The 19,784-nt window shown below is 43.3% G+C and overlaps 1 protein-coding gene and 1 long non-coding RNA gene across 16 annotated transcripts in view; one reads left to right on the forward strand and one right to left on the reverse strand.

The window, feature by feature from the left end:
• Nucleotides 1-9,254: 9,254 nt before the first annotated feature.
• Nucleotides 9,255-16,152, reverse strand: LOC140705840 (uncharacterized). Its single transcript, XR_012085398.2, has 2 exons — nucleotides 16,072-16,152; nucleotides 9,255-9,454 (listed from the first exon to the last, which is right to left on the reverse strand). It is a non-coding gene; the product is annotated as an uncharacterized LOC140705840 (long non-coding RNA).
• The window catches only part of TSC22D1 (TSC22 domain family member 1), a 105,973-nt gene continuing 101,547 nt past the window's right edge, over nucleotides 15,359-19,784 (forward strand). For 12 of the 15 annotated variants that reach the window (XR_012085387.2, XR_012085390.2, XR_012085391.2 and 9 more), the window contains exon 1: nucleotides 15,359-19,616. Coding sequence is in view for 3 of the 15 variants with exons in the window: in XM_020797062.3 (XP_020652721.3) it covers nucleotides 16,759-19,616 (2,858 nt within the window). In the remaining 12 variants the exon portion in view is untranslated. The remainder of the gene's footprint in view (nucleotides 19,617-19,784) is intronic. The other 3 variants (XR_012085396.2, XM_072994785.2, XM_072994788.2) reach the window with 3 other exon arrangements.

Consider the following 19,784-nt stretch of genomic DNA (forward strand, 5'->3'; position numbering starts at 1 on the left):
ATATGATTTATTATGCAATTCTTACTCCTTTTCTTGGTTCCAGCTTATTGAAAAGAAACTCTTTTCTCTTCACATATCCCTGGAAAGTTTGGTAGATATGAATCTCACTAGGGCTTATTCCATAATCAAGGCCAAGCTCTGTCACGACAAATTCAGCTACCTATGTAATAACCTTAATCATGTATGTTCCCCTCTTTCTGTTGGTTTTTCCATCTCAGGATCATTCTCACAAATATTTCCATTCCCTAGTAAACCCACATCTAAAAAGAGCTTTTATGTTAGCCTGTTTTAATATTTTTCCTTCGGCCACCCCTGCTGGTCGATTTCTTAATACAGTGGGGTCTTGACTTGAGAACTTAATCCGTATTGGAAGGCGGTTCTCAAGTCAAAATGTTCTCAAGTCAAATCTGCATTTCCCATAGGAATGCATTGAAAACCATTTGATCCGTATCTGCTCTTTTCCGTCCATAGAAACTAATGGGAAGCTGCTATTCTGCCTTCGACCACTAGAGGGGGGATATTTTGTTTTTTTTTTCCTTAGGTCAAGAAAGGTTCAGGGAAGGCAGGGAAAATACAGTCCAGGCAGTACAGTACCAGGCAGTCTGAAGACTGTCTCCCAATCCACTCTCTAAATGCTGGGAGGAGTGAGGAAGCAGACAGGCACCCTTTTCACTGGCCAACAGTTAACTGAAAGTTCATATTTTGCACTTTCCCTGCCTCCCACGTGGGTTTTTTTCAGTTCTTAACTCAAATCTAAGTATGTAAGTCAAGTCAATATTTTCCTATGAGAGTGGTTCTTAAGTCAAAATGTTCTTAACTCAAGCCATTCTTAAGTCAAGACCCCACTGTATCCCTCGTGAAAAAAGACTTTGTTTTTTTTGTTTAGAGACTCCCGACACACTGGATCATATACTGTTTCAATGCCCTGCTCATTCTCACCAATGAAATTTTTTTCTTGAACCTTGGATCTTATTTTTCTAATTCTTCCGAGTCAATTCTTTAATAATAATAATAATAATAATAATAATAATAATAATAATAATAATAATAATAATAATAATAATAATAATAATAATAATAATAATAATAATAATAATATAATTTATTGTCATTTTAAGTATATACACAGTATACCCATACAACGAAACTCACAGACACCCAGAGACCAGACACATGCACACACATAACATTCCCCAAACACTCCCCACCCACTAAAAAATTCCCCACTAAAAATACAAACATCTACACCTCAGGCCAAGTAACACAGTCCAACTAATTATTCACTACTGGTGGTCTTTAAGCTCATTATTAATTGCAATTATAGCTCTAGGATAAAAACTATTTAGAAAACGTGTGGTCCAAGTCTTAATTGTTCTATATCTTCTGCCAGACGGTAACAGTTCAAAAAAGTTATAAGCAGGATGGGAAGAGTCTCTCAGGATGCTGTGTGACTTCCTCAGACAGCGGGATGTGAAGATGTCATCCAGGGTTGGTAGCTGGAGCCCGATGATATTCTGGGCAATTTTAATGGTTCTCTGTAGAGCTTTTTTGTCCACTACAGAGCTACTCCCAAACCATGCCAGAATGCCATAGGTTAGGACACTCTCAATGGTGCTACAATAGTAGGACAGAAGTAAATGCTGTGATAAATTTAACTTCCCGAGCATTCTCAGGAAATACAACCTCTTCTGTGCCTTCTTTATTAGCATGTTGGCATTTATAGTCCATGAGAGGTCCTCTGAGATGTAAGTACCCAGAAATTTAAAACTACCAACTCTCTCCACTTCCTCACCGTTTATGTACAGTGGTAAATGTACATTTCTCTTCCTCCTAAAATCAATTATGAATTCTTTAGTTTTTTTGATGTTAAGTGTGAGATGATTTTCTTTACACCAAAGTATCAACGTTTGTACTTCCTTTCTATCAGCAGACTTATTGTTCTTATTTATGAGCCCCACCACTGTTGTATCATCCGCGAATTTAATAATTGCATTGATGTTATATAGTGGGGTGCAATCATGTGTGTACAGGGAATAGAGGAAGGGACTTAGCACACAGCCCTGGCGAGCTCCTGTACTTAGTACCAGGGTAGAAGAATGGTGGGATCCCATCCTTACTGACTGTGGCCTATCTGTCAGAAAATCTTTTATCCACATGCAGATCTCCTGAGGTAATCCCAGGTTGATCATTTTTAAAAACAACCTATTTGGTAGAATGGTGTTAAAAGCAGAGCTATAATCCACAAACAACAGCCTCGCATAAGTTCCCTGTTGTTCTAAGTGGCTCAATACAGTATGGAGTACGATGGACACAGCATCATCAGTAGATCTATTTCTCCTGTATGCAAATTGCCATGGGTCCAAAGAAGGTGGAAGACTAGCCTTAATGTAATCCAGCACCAATCTCTCAAAACATTTCATAATAACAGATGTTAAAGCTACTGGTCTATAATCACTGGGAGATACCACAGCTGACTGCTTCGGGACTGGCACTATAATAGATGTCTTGAGGCAAGTGGGGACAGAACACTGCAACAAGGATAGATTGAAAATATCCGTAAAAACTTCAGCTAATTCTGCAGCACAGCCCCTAACAACTCGTCCCATGATTCCATCTGGTCCAGCTGCCTTTCGAATATTAATATTCTGGAAAGCACGTCTCACATCTGAAATCTGCAGTACTAGTGGTTGTCTGTCGATGGTAGATTCTAGTGATGTATTATGGACAGTAGGTGCTGGAATAATGGTTGTTCCTGTTTCCACCTCAAAACAGCTGAAAAATTGATTTAACTGCTCAGCCAAAAAATCACTGCTGCTACACAGACTGTTTTTGTTACTCTGCCCCGTGATTTGTCGTAGGCCGTGCCATACTTGACGAGCATCAGAACTCTCAAGGTGTTGCTCAGTTCTCTGGCTGTACATAGCTTTGGCATCCCTAATGCCCCTTTTCAGTTTAGCTCTGGCCTCTCTATACTGTAGTTCATCACCAGAATGAAAAGCAGCATTTCTGGCTTTTAATAAAAGGCGCACTTCTCTATTTAGCCAAGGCTTGTTGTTAGAAAACACTCGTACTTGTCTTGTGGTAGTAATAACATCAATGCAGCTTTTGATATAAAACAGTACTGTCGAGGCATAAGTATCAACATTGTCCTCCTCAAACAGTGTCCAATCAGTGCTCCTAAAGCAATCTTGAAGTTGCTCAGTTGCATCCACTGGCCACACTTGTATTTCTCTAATTGATGGTCTGATTCTTTTAACAAGGGGTCTGTACGATGAAATCAAAAACAGAGATATATGATCTGGCTGTCCCAAGCTAGGCAATGGCTTCGTCTTATATCCATGCATGATGTTACAATATACCTGATCCAAGGTATTTTCCCCTCTAGTGGGACAGTCCACATACTGATAAAAGTTAGGGAGGGCGGTCTTTCTATTTTCATGAGTGATGAATGTAATTCCCTGACCACTGCCATTGCAGGTTTTTTATCTGCAATTCTGAAATTGTCCCCTGCTTCTCCCTCCTAATTTGTAAAATTTGTGTAATTTTACTTCTCCTATTTTGCTTGTGTTGTTGTAGTTTGTAAATGCCATTAAAGGTTTCAGAACAGAACACACACACAAACACACACACACACACAGAGAGAGAGAGAGAGAGAGAGAGAGAGAGGGGAAAAAAGTATTTTAAACCGAGGTTTGCCTGGCCGCCTCTGAAAAAACCTACCATCTTGTCTAAAGAAACACATAGAAACATGCCTTCTAAGAGAGCGAAAAAGTTAGCGATGGAAATATCTGATGGGCAAAGTTTACCTCAGGAAGAGGAGAGCTCTATTGAAATGAGAGAGCAGGAGGAGGCTCAGGAGGAGGCCTCAGGGGGAGAAACTGGATTGACCTCCCAAGACTTTGAAAGGTGGAGGTTGCAGCAGGAATTTAAATTAAAAGAATTAGAAATAAAAGAAAGAGCTGAAGCAGAAAAGAGACAACTGGAAATGAGAGAAAAAGAAATGCAATACCAATTAGAAATGAAAAAACTGGCATCTCTAAACTGTAACAAGAGTAATAATTCAGCTGAGGGGATCTCACGAGTGGACATTAAGAAACTCCCTCAATTTAGAAAGGGTGATTGCCCTGAATCATTCTTAATCATGTTTGAGAGAGCATGCTGGGATTATACTGTGAGAGAAGGAGAGAAAATGGTTATTTTAAGAATGCAAATAAGTGGGGAACTGGCTGAGATTTATTCTCAAATGCCCCAAGATCAAGCCAGAGAATATGAGGCATCTAGAAAACTGGTTTTAGCAAGATTTGGGATGAATGCTCAGCACCTCAGAAGGAAATTTAGAGCATTGACAAAGAAACCTGAGGAAACTTATTCTCTCCAGGAAGGCAAGGTCCCCCTTGCCCTCAAGAAGACACTTATTAGACCATCAGGAAGAAACCAAACTTAGTGGTGGATGATACTGGCAATTATAGGCTAGTTGCCAATGTTTCCTTCTTCAGCAAAGTGGTGGAGAGTGTGGTGGCTGATCATCTTCAGGCTCTTTTGGATGAAACCAATGCCGTGGATCTGTTTCAGTGAGGCTTCAGGCCGTGCCATGGCACAGAAATGGCACTGGTCGCACTGTTGGATGACCTGTTGAGGGAGGCTGATAGGGGCAAAATGTCCATTGGTCTTCCTCGATATCTCAGCCGCCTTCGATACCGTTGACCACGGTATCCTCCTGAGGAGGTTCTCCGAGCTGGGAATTGATGGCCTGGTGCTTGCCTGGTTCCGATCCTTCTAGGAGGAGCACCCCCAGAGAGTACAGCTTGGGGAGAGTATCTTGGCCCCATGGAGTCTCAATTGTGGGGTTCCGTAGGGCTTGATCATCTCCCAAATACTGTTTAATATCTATATGAGGCTCCTGGGTGGGGTCATCAGGGGGTGGGTGGGCCTTGTGCCATCAGTATGCTGATGACACACAGCTCTACATCTCCTTTTCAGCTACTTCAGTAGATGCCATTCTGTCTCAGCATTGTCTGGAGGCTGTACTGCAATGGATGCAGGAGAATGGTTTGAGGCTGAACCCAGACAAGAAGGAGGCCCTGAGGGTGGGTGGCCCCTCCATAGGTGGCTTGGGAAACTCCCTCTCTTTCAGGGGGTGACTCTCACCACAAAGAGTGAGGTTCACAGGTTGGGAGTACGTCTGAATCTGGTGCTCACCATGGAAACCCAGGTGGCGTCAGTGGTCCATTCCGCCTATTACCATCTGTGGCTGATTGCCCAGCTGGGTCCCTATCTTGATGGCGGCACCCTCACCACTCTGCTCTACATGCTTGTAATCTTGAGATTAGACCACTGTAATGCACTCTATGTGGGGCTACCTTTGAGATTGATGCAGAAGCTTCAAATAGTGCAGAATGTGGCAGCCAGATTACTGAGTGGAACAAGAAAACACCAACATATCTGTCCCACTCTGGCTGCCTTGCATTGGCTGCCCATTCGTTTCCACACTGATTTCAAAGTGTTAATTATGACATATAAAGCCGTAAATGGTTTAGGACCTCGATACCTAGCAGAATGCCTTCTCCCACCTAGATCTACTTGAGTCACTTGCTATAGCCAGGAAAGACGGCTGAGGGGCCTAACGCTGAGAGAGACCCGGAAAGAAAGAACAAGAAACCAGGACTTCTTGGCAGTAGCCCCTCAGCTTTGGAACAGCTTGCCATCAGAGATCTGCCTGGCACCCTCGCTGGGTGTTTTTAAGAGCCAATTAAAGACTTGGCTCTTTAGGCAGACCTTCCCTCCTGTCAATACTTGACTCTTAGTTTTACTTAGTCTTTTGTTCTATTTTACATCTTGATCAATACTAACAGTGTTGATTTAATTCATGGTTTTAATTGTTTTATGAATATTGCGAGCCGCCCTGAGTAGACATAGTCTAGAAGGGGGGGATAAAAATACAATTAATCAATCAATCTCAATTAGGAGCCAATCTAGTCAGATACCTGGAAAAATGGTTAGAACAAGCTAATGTTAAAACTTTAGAGGATATGGAAAATATTATAGGGCTAGAACAATTCTATTCAGTTCTGCCTGGAGAACTAAGATATTTAGTCAGAGATAAACAGCCTAAAACAGTACAGCAAGCGAGATGGCCGATTATACTGTATATCAGAAATCAAAAACCTGAAATTTTTTGACGTAAAATTTAGTGGTAGAAGCTGGGAGGACAGAAAGAAAGAGCCCAGGGATTACCACAGAAACAATCAGGCAACTGGAAGCCAGTTTAGGGACCAACTCTCAGAGCAAAATTAACAGAGGTATAAAAGCAGTGAAGGGAAGGGAGACAAACCCCCTTACTTTGAACAAAGAGACCCAAAAACATACTATGGGTGTGGAGAAAAAGGGCGCTTTATTTCTCAATGTCAGACGTCAAAGAATAAAGACTTTAGTCTACAGAAAGGAGGAGGAATTTTGCCCAAGAAAGTGTACTGTATACAACAGCAGGAGAACAGTTGAAAATGGTGCAGTGACTGCTAGAGGCAGGAAGAACAGCCGCCTTTAGCTAATGTGGTGCAATGTTATTTTATTGAGAGCAACCAGGAGCTGCTTCATTGCTCTGGAGACACTATTTATATAAGTAATACTAAGTACCTAGCTTTGAGAGACTCATTCTCTCAGATAACTTTGTGTCATTCTGATATTGTCCCTCTGGGAGATATCATGAAAAATGAACAAATAAAAGGGAAAGGGACTGAATTAATTACTCTGCCCATGGCTAAAGTACACATGAAATATCAAGGGTGGAATGGAATGTGGAAGGTAGCCATCACAAATCTAATTCTTGCCCTTGTTTGATTGGGTTGGATCTATCTGAGCATGTTAAGTGTTTTAATAACTACTCACTCCCAGATAGAAACAAAACACCTGAGGAAATGTGTGAGATCTCTGATGAAGAAATAGGAGAAAATGAAGCAAATGAACTAGCTGAGGTAGTAAATATAAGGACTCCTCAGGAAAACAGTTTTAGACAAGAACAAAAACAGGATTCTACTTTACAACAATGCTTTAAGTTGGCCAGAGAAGGACCAATAACCCCTAAGTACCTTGAAAGATCCTTTGTGGACAGAGACCTGTTATATAGGGAGGTCCTGTTAAATCCAAAGAGGGGAGGGGAAAGCATCCACAGACAACTGGTCACCCCTTTTTAATACAGGGAAAAGATAATAGAAAAAGGATATACAGACACCTTTGCAGCTCATTTGGGGATCACATGCACAAAGCACAGGATAGCACAAAATTTTTACTGGTCTGGGATGGGGAAGCAAATAAGATCATATTGTCAAAGCTGTGACATATGTCAGAGGCAGGGTACTGGTGATGACAAAACTAAAGCTAAATTGTGCCCTTTACCAATTATATCAACCCCATTTCAACGCATAGGCCTGAACATTGTGGGACTACTACCTAAAGTAACTAGAAGGGGAAACTGTTTCATTTTAACAATAATAGATTATGCCACCAGATATCCAGAAGTTGTTCCATTGTGAAATATAGAGACTGAAACTGTGGCAAATGCCTTGGTGAACTATATGTGTCGCATGGGCTTCGCTTCAGAAATTGTCAATGATTTGGGAACATCCTTCACTTCCAGATTTATGAAAAGGCTGTGGCCAGCAAGGAAATCAGAAGTTATGGTACGATTAAAAGGCCAGAGAAAGATTGTTCAGTCTAGGAGAGAAAGTCCTGAAGCTGAGGTCTATAAAAGGGAATAAGATGCAATTAAACTGGACAGGTCCTTTTAGAATAAAAGCCAAGATGAAGGAAGTAAATTACATAATTCAGGAGGAAGGAGAGGAAGGTTGAAGACTGGTCCATGTAAACTTTAGAAATTTTAGAGAATTCACTGTAGCATACATGAAAAATATAAGAATCTATAATCAGACATGGACAGAACACCTATACCTTATTGAGAAAGTGCTACTAAGGTTAACTGAGGACGGACTAACAGTGAAGGCTAGTAAATGCCAGCTGGGTAACTCTGAGTCAAAATACTTAGACCATACTGTTGGGGGAGACATAATCAAACCCCTAACATCGACTGAAGTAATCAGTAGCTGGCTTAGACCAGCAACAAAGAAGACCAGATCTTTCTTAGGGTTAGGTGACTATGACAGGCGCGCTATCTAGAACTTCAGCGAAATAGAGGCCCCTTTATCAGACTTAATCCACAAAAGAAAAGCCGAGAAGATCCAGTGATTGAGCGACCGGGAGGAGGCCTTTGAGGAGTTAAAAACTGTCCTGAGAGCACCAGATTTCCATTGAGCTGTACTGAGCCAGGAGGACGACAACGGGGACCTTCATCCGGTGACGTTCCTGAGCAAGAAGCTGCAGGCAGGCAAGAGACACCTTTCCACCATAGAACGTGAGTGTCTGGTGATTGTATGGTCTTTGCGGAAGCTTGGATTGTACATATGGGGAAGACATTTTGTTCCATGCACACACCATTCCCCATGGCTGTGGTTGCGGACTATCAGAGCAAACAATAAGAAGTTGATGAGGTGTGCCATACTCCTACAAGACTGTGACTTTGAGATCTGGAGTGTTAAAGGGACTAAAAATGTGGTGGCCACTGCCTTGTCAAGAAGACCAGAAGACTGACAAAAGGGACTAAGGTAATACTGTATGTAACTTTAATGTTATAAATACTATCCTAATAAAAATTTCTAAGTATGTATTAATTTGAAAAATTAATTAAAAATGTAAGTTATAAATGAATTAATGGCAAATAAGGTTTGTATTATAATAAAAATGTTGATAAATGTAATTTAAATATAAAGTAACAATATTAAAGTGCTTTAAACTGTGTAATTGAGTGAGTATATAGGGTATATGTTTAACTGAGCAATGTTATAAAGAAGAAATTTTAAATATGGGTAAGTTATCTCATACGATGTTCATGAGGGTAACCTACTGTACGTGTTACCCCATGATACAAACTTTCCAAGGGGGGAGGTATGTGGCGGACGGCCCGCACGTCACTCCTGTCAGTCATTGTAGAGCTCTAATGCAGAAGCCTATGACAGGACAGGAGGCGCAGAGTCAATGGAAATGGGAGAGACAAAGAGAGTTAGGTAGATAATTGAGAAGTGTTTAGACAAGATAATGGAAAATTGGTGTGTTAGAGAATATTAAAGAGTTAAAAGGAATTAGAAATACATAGTCAGAATATATTGAGACCTTGATTAAAGAGAATGAATTCAAACAAGCATACATGTAATTATATCCATGTTTATTGAATGAACAATAAAAGAACATCCATGATCTTCCTTCTGTGATTAACCAACCAAACCATAAATAAACCTTGCTATATTTGGCAGCAAGAGTGTGAGATTCATAATTGGGACAGTGAGAGTAATACTCTCTGGTGGCAGCGAAAACAGGAGAAAAGAATAAGTCGTGTCCAAAGGTGAACCTGTGAGAGGAAAAACAAACAGGGAACACTGGGGGAGCGCGACAAAAGTTCACCCACAAGTTGTGCCTTCCATGTTCTTTTTTTTTTTTTTTTAATTTTAATTTTTATTTATAATTAAAAAGTACAAAAAATAATAATAAAAAAAAACCTAAAAAATACAAAATACCTACTACTACAAAAAAACAAACTGTAAGTTACGAGACTATAAATTACAAAACATAACAGTGAACCCATCACCCTCAGGACTAGCATTACACTTCTTTCCATCCATTTTCATTCCAAAATTTCAATGTTTCTTCACTCGGCGTATACCCCCTCCCTCTCCGAAATACATGTTCTAAAAATACGTTCCATATTTTTTTAAAGTCATTATTTTTCATTTGGCCCCTGCTTATTTTCATATCGCATGTCAGTTTATCATTAATAGCCATATCCCACAATTCTCTATACCATTCCTCAAGGTTAAATTGATTTTCATTTCTCCAATTCCTTGCCATAATTATCCTTGCAGCCGTAATCATTATTATTATTAAATCCTTATTTTCATTCACCAATTGCTCTTTACTCAAATTCAATAAAGCTGTTATTGGGGACATTGAAATATTCAATCCCATAATTTCAGTTATTTCCCTAAATATTACTTTCCATTCTTTCTTTTTTCACATAGCCACCACATATGTAAATACGTCCCCTTCTCTTTTTTACAACTCCAACATAATGATGACACAGTTTTATCCATCATATTCATTTTGACCGGCGTTAAATACCACCTCCATATTACTTTATAGCAGTTTTCTTTTATCCTTACTGACATGTTCTTCATAATTCTCTGATCCCATATTTTATCCCATTCTTCTCCTATTACTTCTTCATCCAAATCATTTTGCCATTGCATTTTTAACCCTACAGTACCCTGTTCTACTTGATTTAATAATTTATATATTTGACTTACAGTTCCTTTTCTTTCTGTTTTTTCCTCTGATTTCAATCTTTTTTCTATAATTTCTTCAAATTTTGTCATATTTCTACCTTTCCCTTCTTTAGTATACCATTCTCTTGTCCACTTTTCTAATTGAATTAAATTTAACCATGAATACCCTTCTCCCCCAATATCTTTTTTATATCCCCTTTTTCTTTTATCTTCTCTGTCCAGTCTTTTAATCTACTTATCTGTTTGCTTTTTAATACATTCTTTAAATTTTTTAAATTTTCTGGGAAATTCCTTAAATCAACTACCTGAGATAAAGGAGATATCTGTGGACTCAATACCTCTCTAAATTCCTTCCAATTTTCCAACATGTTTCTTAAAAACGGATTTTTAATCTTTTTTATCCCTTCTGCAATTTTCTTTTTAAACAAGATACTTTCCACAGTTTCTCGTATTCCTTCCATCTCCATATCCATCCAAATTAAATTTTTATTATCCTTAATTATATCTGGGATATGTCTAAGCTGATTCGCTACATAATATAATTTTATATTAGGTAATCCAAGACCTCCCTTTTTTTGTGCTACATACCATAATTTTTTATTAATCCTCCCTCGTTTATTTCCATTACAATAACAATTTATCATTATCTGCCATTCTTTTAATTGTTTTTCTGTAATCTTTATAGGGAGCATCCAAAATATAAAATTTAATTTAGGGATTATTTTCATTTTACATAATGCAACTCTACCTAACCATGAAATTTTTAATTTCTGATATTCCTTTATCCTTCCAGTTATCTCTGTTTTTAATCTATCCAAATTTATTTTGATTATTTCTTGTAGGTTCCAAGTTATACTAATCCCCAAATATTTCATAACCTTTCCTATTTTACCTTCAAATATTGTTTTCACTTTATTTTCCTCTTCTTCTGAATGGTTTAACAATAAACATTCGGACTTCCCCCAGTTTATCCTTAATCCCATTATACTCTCAAATTCCTTCAAATGTATTTTCAACCTTTCAATTGTTTCAACTGGATTATTAACTATTAATAATGTATCATCGGCAAATAAATTTATCTTACCATTCTCTTTATTATCTACCCCTCTAATTTGTTTATCTTCTCTAATTATCTGTGCCAAAATTTCAATTATCATTGTAAAAAGTACTGGAGATAGGGGGCAACCTTGTCTAGTGCCCCGACCTAAGTATATTGTTTCAGTTATACCATCGTTCACTATAACCTTAGCTGTATTCTGAGAATAAAGTTGGTGAATTATATGATTGAAATTAGATCCAAACCCTAAATACTTAATTAATGTCTTCAATGACTCCCATTCCACTGAATCAAAAGCTTTAAATATATCTAGTGATATTACTCCCGCCTTAGAATTACTTTCTTTCGCCAAGTTCATTACATTAAGTACCCTCCTCATTAAATCAGACATTTGCCTACCAAGTATAAATCCATTTTGGTCTTTTTCAATATATTTCCACATAAAACTATTCAATCTTTTTGCCATTATTGCCGTAAATATCTTAGCATCCTGATTTATCAATGATATTGGCCTATATGCATCCATGTTTGCAGGGTTTTTATCTGGTTTCAGTATTAAAACTATAAGTGATTCTCTCCATGAAAGTGGGATTTCTTCTCCCTTTAATATCTTATTAAATAACTCTTTTAATTTTGGTATAAGGATCTTTTTAAATACTTTATAATACTCTGGGCCTAGTCCATCTGTTCCAGGGGTCTTTCCTACTTTTAAACTGTTTATAATTTCCTCTATTTCCTTTTCCGTAATCATCTGCTCCATAACATTTTTATCATCATCTGAGATTTTTTTATTAAAATTATTTTTAATATACTCTTCTATTTTTATAGTGGAAGGATTTTTACTGCTATATAAAGTTTTATAAAACATTTGAAAAGCTTCAAGCTTCTCCTTTGTTTTATTACATCTTTCCCCCTTCATATCTTGTATTACTCCTATATTACTTTTATTCTTTTTTTTAGAAGACGCATTAGCTAGTAATTTAGAATTCTTATTACTAAATTCAAAATAATTTCTTTTTAAATATATTAAATTTCTTTGTACCTTTTCTAAAATGAATTCCTTCCAGTTCCTTTCTCTTTGCTTGTAATTCTATTATTGCTTTTTTATCCCTAGTTTTTATAACTATCTTTTCTAATTCCTTTATATTATCTTCTAATTCCTGTATTCTTTCCCCCTGTTTTTTCTTTATCATGTATGACATTTTACATGCATACCCTCTTGCCACAGATTTCATTGCATCCCATATTACCTTAGTTTGACTTCCCCCTTTCTCATTTATTTCCCATGTTTCATATAAATCCTTTTGAAATTTTTCAATTAGGTTTGGATTTCTAAATATACTCGTATCCATTTTCCACCTATTTGCCACTTTATAATCACATTTAATCATCAACTCCATTTTCACTCTGGCGTGGTCTGAAATTTGTATAACATCAATAACTGTTTCATTTACTCTAGGAAGCAAATCATTAGACACAAATATATAATCTATCCTTGAATATGTGTTGTGCACCTGTGAGCTGAAAGAAAATCTTCTTTCATCCCCTTTTAACTCTCTCCATACATCTTTCAAATCAGTTCTACTTATTAATCTATTAAAACCTGTAGTTTTAGATTTCCTTTCCCCAGTCTGCAGCTTTGATTTATCTTTCGCCAAATCCATTACCATATTGAAATCTCCTGCTAATATTACTGACCCTTTTCTCAATTTGTCCAACTTTCCCAATATATTTTCTAAAAATTCTTCTTGTCGCTCATTAGGTGCATACACATTTACAAGCGTAATCTCTTCCCCTCTCACTTTCCCTTGTATTATCAAGTATCTTCCTTGAGTATCTTTTTCTATTTTTTCAATCTGTTCTTATTGTGCCTTCTAACTGACGTTGGTAATTGTAACAGAGGCAGCCTAGGCTGCCTGACTCAAGAGCAGTTGCCTGTTCTACATTTATTATCTTCAATTTTGCAGTCACTAAAAATATCTTTCAATTATCATAACTACTTGTCAGACCATCTTTCCCCAATGTCATCTGCCTGACTCACTAGATCATCACAGGCAAGGCTCCTTCAGGTGGCCACCCTGAGGGAGGCCCATAAGTCATCTACTAGAGGCAGTGCCTTCTTCGCGGTGGCTCCAACTTTGTGGAACTAGCTTCAGGAGGAGCTTTGCCTGCCCTCCGTCCCTGTGGACATTCAGGAGGCAATAGAAGATGTGGCTTTTCAGGAAGGTGTTCCACACCGACTCTTAGTTGTTCACCACGTTTTCACTTTATTGTTTTAGCACCATCACTTTTTTATTGGTTAGCTGTTATACTAGTGTAGTGATCACCCTGCTTTGGCTCAAGTAGAAGATTACTTGCATGTGCCAACGAGAGCTGTTGGGAGGCAGAGCCAGAGAAACTGGAAGGGAGAGGTGAATGAGTCTAGAGTTCAATCAGAGAGCTAGAGAAAAAAGACTTTGGGGTTTGAGGCAGAGAGAATGATTAAGGAGTGATTAGTCAGAGTGTGACCTGTATTAATTAAGATAGAAGAAATTAAAGTAAAATACTGAAGCTTTGTGTAATTTTAAGAATGTGCTTAAGAACTACAGTAGTTCTAAAACAACTTCTAATCAATAAACCTGTTTCTGTTTAAAAGTTCAGTACTGAATGGACCTAGGTCTTTCATAGGAATTACAGTATAGGTTGATAAAGAGATCAACTGGTGCCAGCATGTTAAAGGGAGTGTTGTCTTATTTTCAAGGAAACAAGAGTAGCTGAAACCATACATCTCAGTTCACAAGAGTGAGAGGTCTGCAACAACCCAGAGGACTACAGTAGTAATGTGTGTATCTTCCTACATATACAGCGTTCCTCATTTTTCCAGTTGTTACTTAGTTACACTTATATCCTACTTTTCTCCAACAACTTCAAGGTAGTGTGTGCATTATTGTCTTATTCCACACTATTTGAGGATGTTTGTGCATCCTCAAATAGGCTGCAACAAGGACTGACCCAATGTCACCCTGCCAGTTTCCTGGCTCAGTGAGAATTAGCATGTCCATCCTAAAACTATAACTAGGGGATAAGAGCTACAAACAGTATTGCTATGTATTTGTTTTGTGCTGGTATGTTTTTTGGGGCATGGCGTTGCAGTGGATAGAGAGGGGGATTAGGACTCTGGAGTACAGGGTTCAAATCCCCATCAACTATGGAAACTGACTGGGGGGATGGAACCTGGTAAAGCTGCTCCTTAAATCTCTCACTGGCCTTGAGAGCCATTACTGTCGCTATGAATCCGCTCCTCCTTGACAGCATGTAACAACATGCAAAGATACAGTGGCTGAAATTATGCAGACTATAAAGCTCCACTGATTGCACTTAGATGTGAACTGCAAATGCAGTGGCTGTGGAAGGCCTAACTGCCCAGCTACGGGACGATGCAGTCTTTTTAGCAAGTCGGCTGCACCTTCTTCTCTGTTAGGAGGAGGAGGCTGATTTCTGGCGAAGTCCTGCCAGGGTAAGGAGTCAGGTTAGCATCCTTGTGGCTCCCTTCCTGGTCGGGGTGTGGCTGCGTTCAGTCTCGAGGCGGGCGTGGGCACCGATGGCGGCTCGGGCAATGCCATCACTCCCGACACTTTCGTCCTCTCAACAATTGCTTCGTGCGCGGGGTTCCGGGTAACGTGGCCGGTTTTCCCCCGAAGAACCACCACAGGCGTCGCCCGGGCCTCCTCTGAGTCGGCCAGCGGAGGGCCGTGAGATTTTCCAGGAGCACGGCCTCTGCCGGGGGCAGCGGGAGCGGGAGGAGAGGGAGGCACCCAACGGGCGCGCTGAGTCAGCACGCCACAAAGCCGAAAATCCCTCTTTCTTCTTTCTCTTCCCCCCCCGCTCCGCTTCCCACCGCCCTGTGACCGGCGGGGGGGGGGGGGGCTGCGATCACCTCCGGGTCCTCGGCCGCAGCAGGAGAGCGCGCACATGGCAACCGACGCCACACAAAAGAGGCACCTGCGAAGCCGCAGCCCTCGGAACTCGGCTTGGCACAAAGGCGGTCCCGCCCTCCCCGCCGCACGCGAAGCAAACGCCCTTCAGACGAGCAGATGCTGAACACCAGCATACTCGGATGAGGGCGGGAGGGCGGGGGTCTGAGGCAACTCCCGGAGCCCCTCGCTCGCCACCCCAGCCCGTCTGGGAACCGCCGTCGCCGAGAGGGGAGACGGCGCTCTCCGACGGATTCCCCAACCGAAACCAACCAACCAACCGCCCGCCCCGCCCCCGCCACTCGTCTCGGCAACTTCCGCCAGCTCCGAGCCGAAGCTCTTCGTTCGCCCGCCTCGCTCCAGACGAGGCCTTTATGTCTGCGTCCCAGCTGCGCCTGCGCCGCCAGCGCCATCTTTTGCCACCGCCTCCTCCTCCCCCTTCTTGACTAGAACAGGGAAACCGGGAGGGGAGAGAAGGGGCTGCGGCCGAGCGAAAACCGACGACGACGACGACGACGACGAGGAGGAGGGGAGCGCAACGCAACGTCGTCGCCGCCGCCGCTTTGCTGCGAGGCCGGCCGGCTGGCCCTGCTACGAGGAAGAGGCAGCAACGCTGGCGCAGGCAGAAGGAAAGAAGGCGGGAGGCCGAACGAGAAGACGCCCCGGCTGCGCTAACCTTGTCCCTGGCGCCTCCCCGCCCTTCCCCAGGATGCCCCCCGTCTCTTGCTCCTGCTCCCGCCGCCGCTGCCGCCGCCGCTCTTGATGGCGACGCGTCTGGCGGCCGCCGGCTCCAGCGGGACTCTGCGTCTCATCTTCGCCACCGCCTCGGCTCCTTCTAGGCTCGGAGGGTCTCCTTGTCGGCTCGGGGGCAGCTGGCGCGGGCTGTTCCCCCCACCCTCTCCTCCTCTCCGGGCAAGTCGGGTGCTTTTAACTGGGGAGAGCTTGGGGCTTGGAGGTGGGGGCCGTCGGAGGCTGTCTGATTTCGAGGAGGGCGGCGGCGGCGGCGAGGGTGAGGGCGATTAGTCTCCTCCTTCCGCACTATTCGCGGGGAGGGGGAGCTCGGCTGGGCAACGGAGAAGTGAATGGCCAGCGCTTGAGAGTCACATTCCCAGGAGGGGAGGAGAGGAGGAGGAGGAGGGTGCCGCCGACTGGATTGCCCTGGGAGCGTGTGTGTGCGTGTGCGTGTAAGAGAAAGAGTGTGTGTGTGTGTGTGTGTGTCTTTTTCTGGCGCCCTCCCCCTTTCTTCTGGGTCGAGTGCCCCAGCCAGCTGCGAGGAGCGCCTTGTCTCTGCCTGGTCTCTCCCTCTTCCTCTCTCCCTTCATTTCTGGGGAACTGCGCTCCTTAAAATAGCACCAGCTATTCAATGCACCAGCCTGACTCAGCGGCAGACACGAGTGCGGGGAAGATGGCGCACCCGGCGATGCTTCCTCGGAGGGGCAGCAGCAGCAGCAGCAGCAACAACGTCGTGCCGGCTCTGGGCACGGTGGGCGCCAGCAGCGGCAGCCAGGAAGATTATTCGCCTCCTTTGCTCGTCCAGCCGCCTCCTCCTCCTCCTCCTGCGGCAGCCTCTTCCTCTTTGCCCGGGCCGCAGCCGCCGCCGCTGGCCCCTCCGCCGCCGCAGAGCTTGACCCTCCTCTCCCAGCCGCCCCCGCCGCCCCAGCCCCTGAGCCAGGCAGGGGCCCAGATGAAGAAGAAGAGTGGCTTCCAGATCACCAGCGTGACTCCAGCCCAGATCTCGGCTAGCCTCAGCTCCAACAACAGCATTGCTGAGGACACAGAGAGTTATGACGATCTGGACGAGTCCCACACGGAGGACCTCTCCTCTTCAGAGATCTTGGATGTCTCCTTGTCCAGGGCGACTGACCTGGGAGAACCTGAGCGGAGTTCCTCAGAAGAGACGCTGAATAACTTCCAGGAGGCTGAAAGCCCCGGGGCTGTTTCGCCCAACCAGCCTCGCCCTCCCCAGCAGCAGCACCCATCTTTGCCACATCCCCCTCAGCAGCAGAGTGTGGTGATCAACGGGAGTGTCCATGGACACCATTACCACCATCATCACCACCACCACCATCATGGGCATCACCATGGGACCCACTCTGGGATGGGTGGCCCAGCAGCTCCTGGAGGACCTCCATCCAGTCCATCATTAAGAAAACTGTCTGCAGCTGGAAGTTCTGAAGGTGTAGTAACGGCTGCTTTACAGGTTTCTGCTGCATCATCCTCTGGTGCACCTGCAACCAATGTTGTGTCTCACTTCCGCACTGCTGGTACGCCTGGAGTTACTTCTGCCAGTGGAGTTGGTACCAACACCTTGAGCAGTGTAGGTAGTGGAAGCCCTAGCGTGGTGAGCAGCGTGCCCAGTCATGTGAATAAGAATCTGAGTAACATCCCATGTACTGGTAGTACAGCTGCTTTGTCAGGAGCAAGTGGCAATGTGAATGTTACTGTCTTAAGTGGAGTTAGCAATGGCATGGGTGCTTCTTCCACTGCTGTCAGTAACACTGGCAATTCAGCATCCTTATCAGCTAGTCATCTGCAGCCTGCAACCAGTACCTCGAGGTTTAGAGTTGTGAAGTTGGATTCCAGTTCAGAGCCTTTCAAGAAAGGCAGATGGACATGTACAGAGTTCTATGACAAAGAAAATCCTGTATCTCTTATGGAAGGGGTGGCATCCAATAAAGTGGTAGACACTTTAAAGCAGAACCCACTTGAAGTGACTTCTGAAAGGGAGAGTACCAGTGGGAGTTCAGTTAGCAGCAATGTAAGCACTCTGAGTCACTATACAGAAAGTGTGGGAAGTGGGGAGATGGGAGCATCTTCTGTGGCACAGCAGCAAGCATTTCAAGGAGCTGGGGCTCAGCTGATGGATCTTAGTAGCACTGGTTCTCAAGCTGTATCTGCACCTAGTGTACCCCACAGTATTTCTCAGTCACAGCTTGCACAGGCGCAACTTCATCCTCAGGATGCAAGTTACCCACAACAAAAGCAGGGAGTCCAGCCTCCTGGGTCAGCTGTTCCTTCTCCAGTGAATATAGCAGGTCAACAGTCTACCATGCCAGCTGTGGCACCTCAGCAGCAGCTGCCCTACACCCAACCAATGCAAGCTGTGCAGGCTGTTCCAGTTGTGCCACAACCACAGCCACAGCAGTTATCGTATGGGCAGGGACAGGCGCAGCACCCAGCACCACCACCACAACCAGTGCCTATGCAGATGGCTCCAGGACATGTTAAACCAGTGAATCAAAACTCTGTCACAGGCCCTGTGTCAGATTACATGCAACAGCAGCAGCAGCAGCAGCAACAGATGCTTCAGACTCCAGTTTCATCTATGCAGAGTGGTCCTACAGTGGTAGGAACAGGTACATCCCTACCAGTTGCTCAGGGAGCAAGCATGCAGCCTTCTCTACAAGCACATCTGCCAGTGGCATCCTCTCAGCCTGTTGCACATGGCCAGGCCCCAGTGCCGACAGTGGGAGCAAATACTCAAATGATGAATGTTGGGCAACAAGGAAATGTACCGCCTGCAGTCCAGTCTCAGCAGCCACTGCCTGCTGCCAGCCAGATTGCTCCTTCAGTGATGGCGCAAAGTGCTGGTCCTTCTCCTCCTCCTCCTTCACAAGTGGTACCCCCTGTTCCAGCAGGGATTATTCATCCAGGGCAGCAGGGAAGTACACCAGGCATTTCTCAGCCACTGATTATTGCACCGCAGAGTACTTTGCTATCCATGCAAGCAGCAGAATCTCTTGTTCAAGGAATGACTGGTCAGCAGATGCCTCCTGTGAGTCCTGTACCTCCTGTTAGTGCTGTCCCTGCCCCGTGCCATTCTGCTGCCAATGTGCCCCCTACTCCGATGAGTTTGGCTTCCTCAAAGACCATACCACAGTCTTCAAATGTACAGAATGGGAACTTGGTACAAAACGTGTCTCAGCCTTCACTGATATCTACTGGCGTCAGTTTGCCTGCAACCCAAAATGTGCCACAACAGATACCACTGAACTCTGCTCAGTTTTCTGCACAGTCTCTCGCTCAGTCAATTGCAACTCGGGAAGAAGCTAGGCGCTCTACAGAACCCACCTTGGTTGGCCTACCCCATCCCACCAGTGGTGAAGGTAGTGTTGGAGCATCGTCATCCATTTCAGATGGGGGCAGCAGCATGGCAGCTTCTCTTTTCCCTCTGAAGGTACTTCCATTGACCTCACAGCTCGTTGATGGTGAGGATGAGAGGTAAGATCACAGTTGTGATAAACCACATTTAGTTTATTGGCCCTTTTCCAACCCAAGGCAAGCTTTGAAATGATAGGTTTAGTAACTGATGTTAACAAGAACTTATTTGCTAGTGGTGGACATAATGCTAGCAAATAATGCTTGCTTCCTTGTTAGCCAGAAGGACTA

This window comes from Pogona vitticeps, chromosome 3 (assembly GCF_051106095.1).
Source record: "Pogona vitticeps strain Pit_001003342236 chromosome 3, PviZW2.1, whole genome shotgun sequence".
In the NCBI taxonomy this organism is placed as follows: Eukaryota; Metazoa; Chordata; class Lepidosauria; order Squamata; family Agamidae; genus Pogona; species Pogona vitticeps.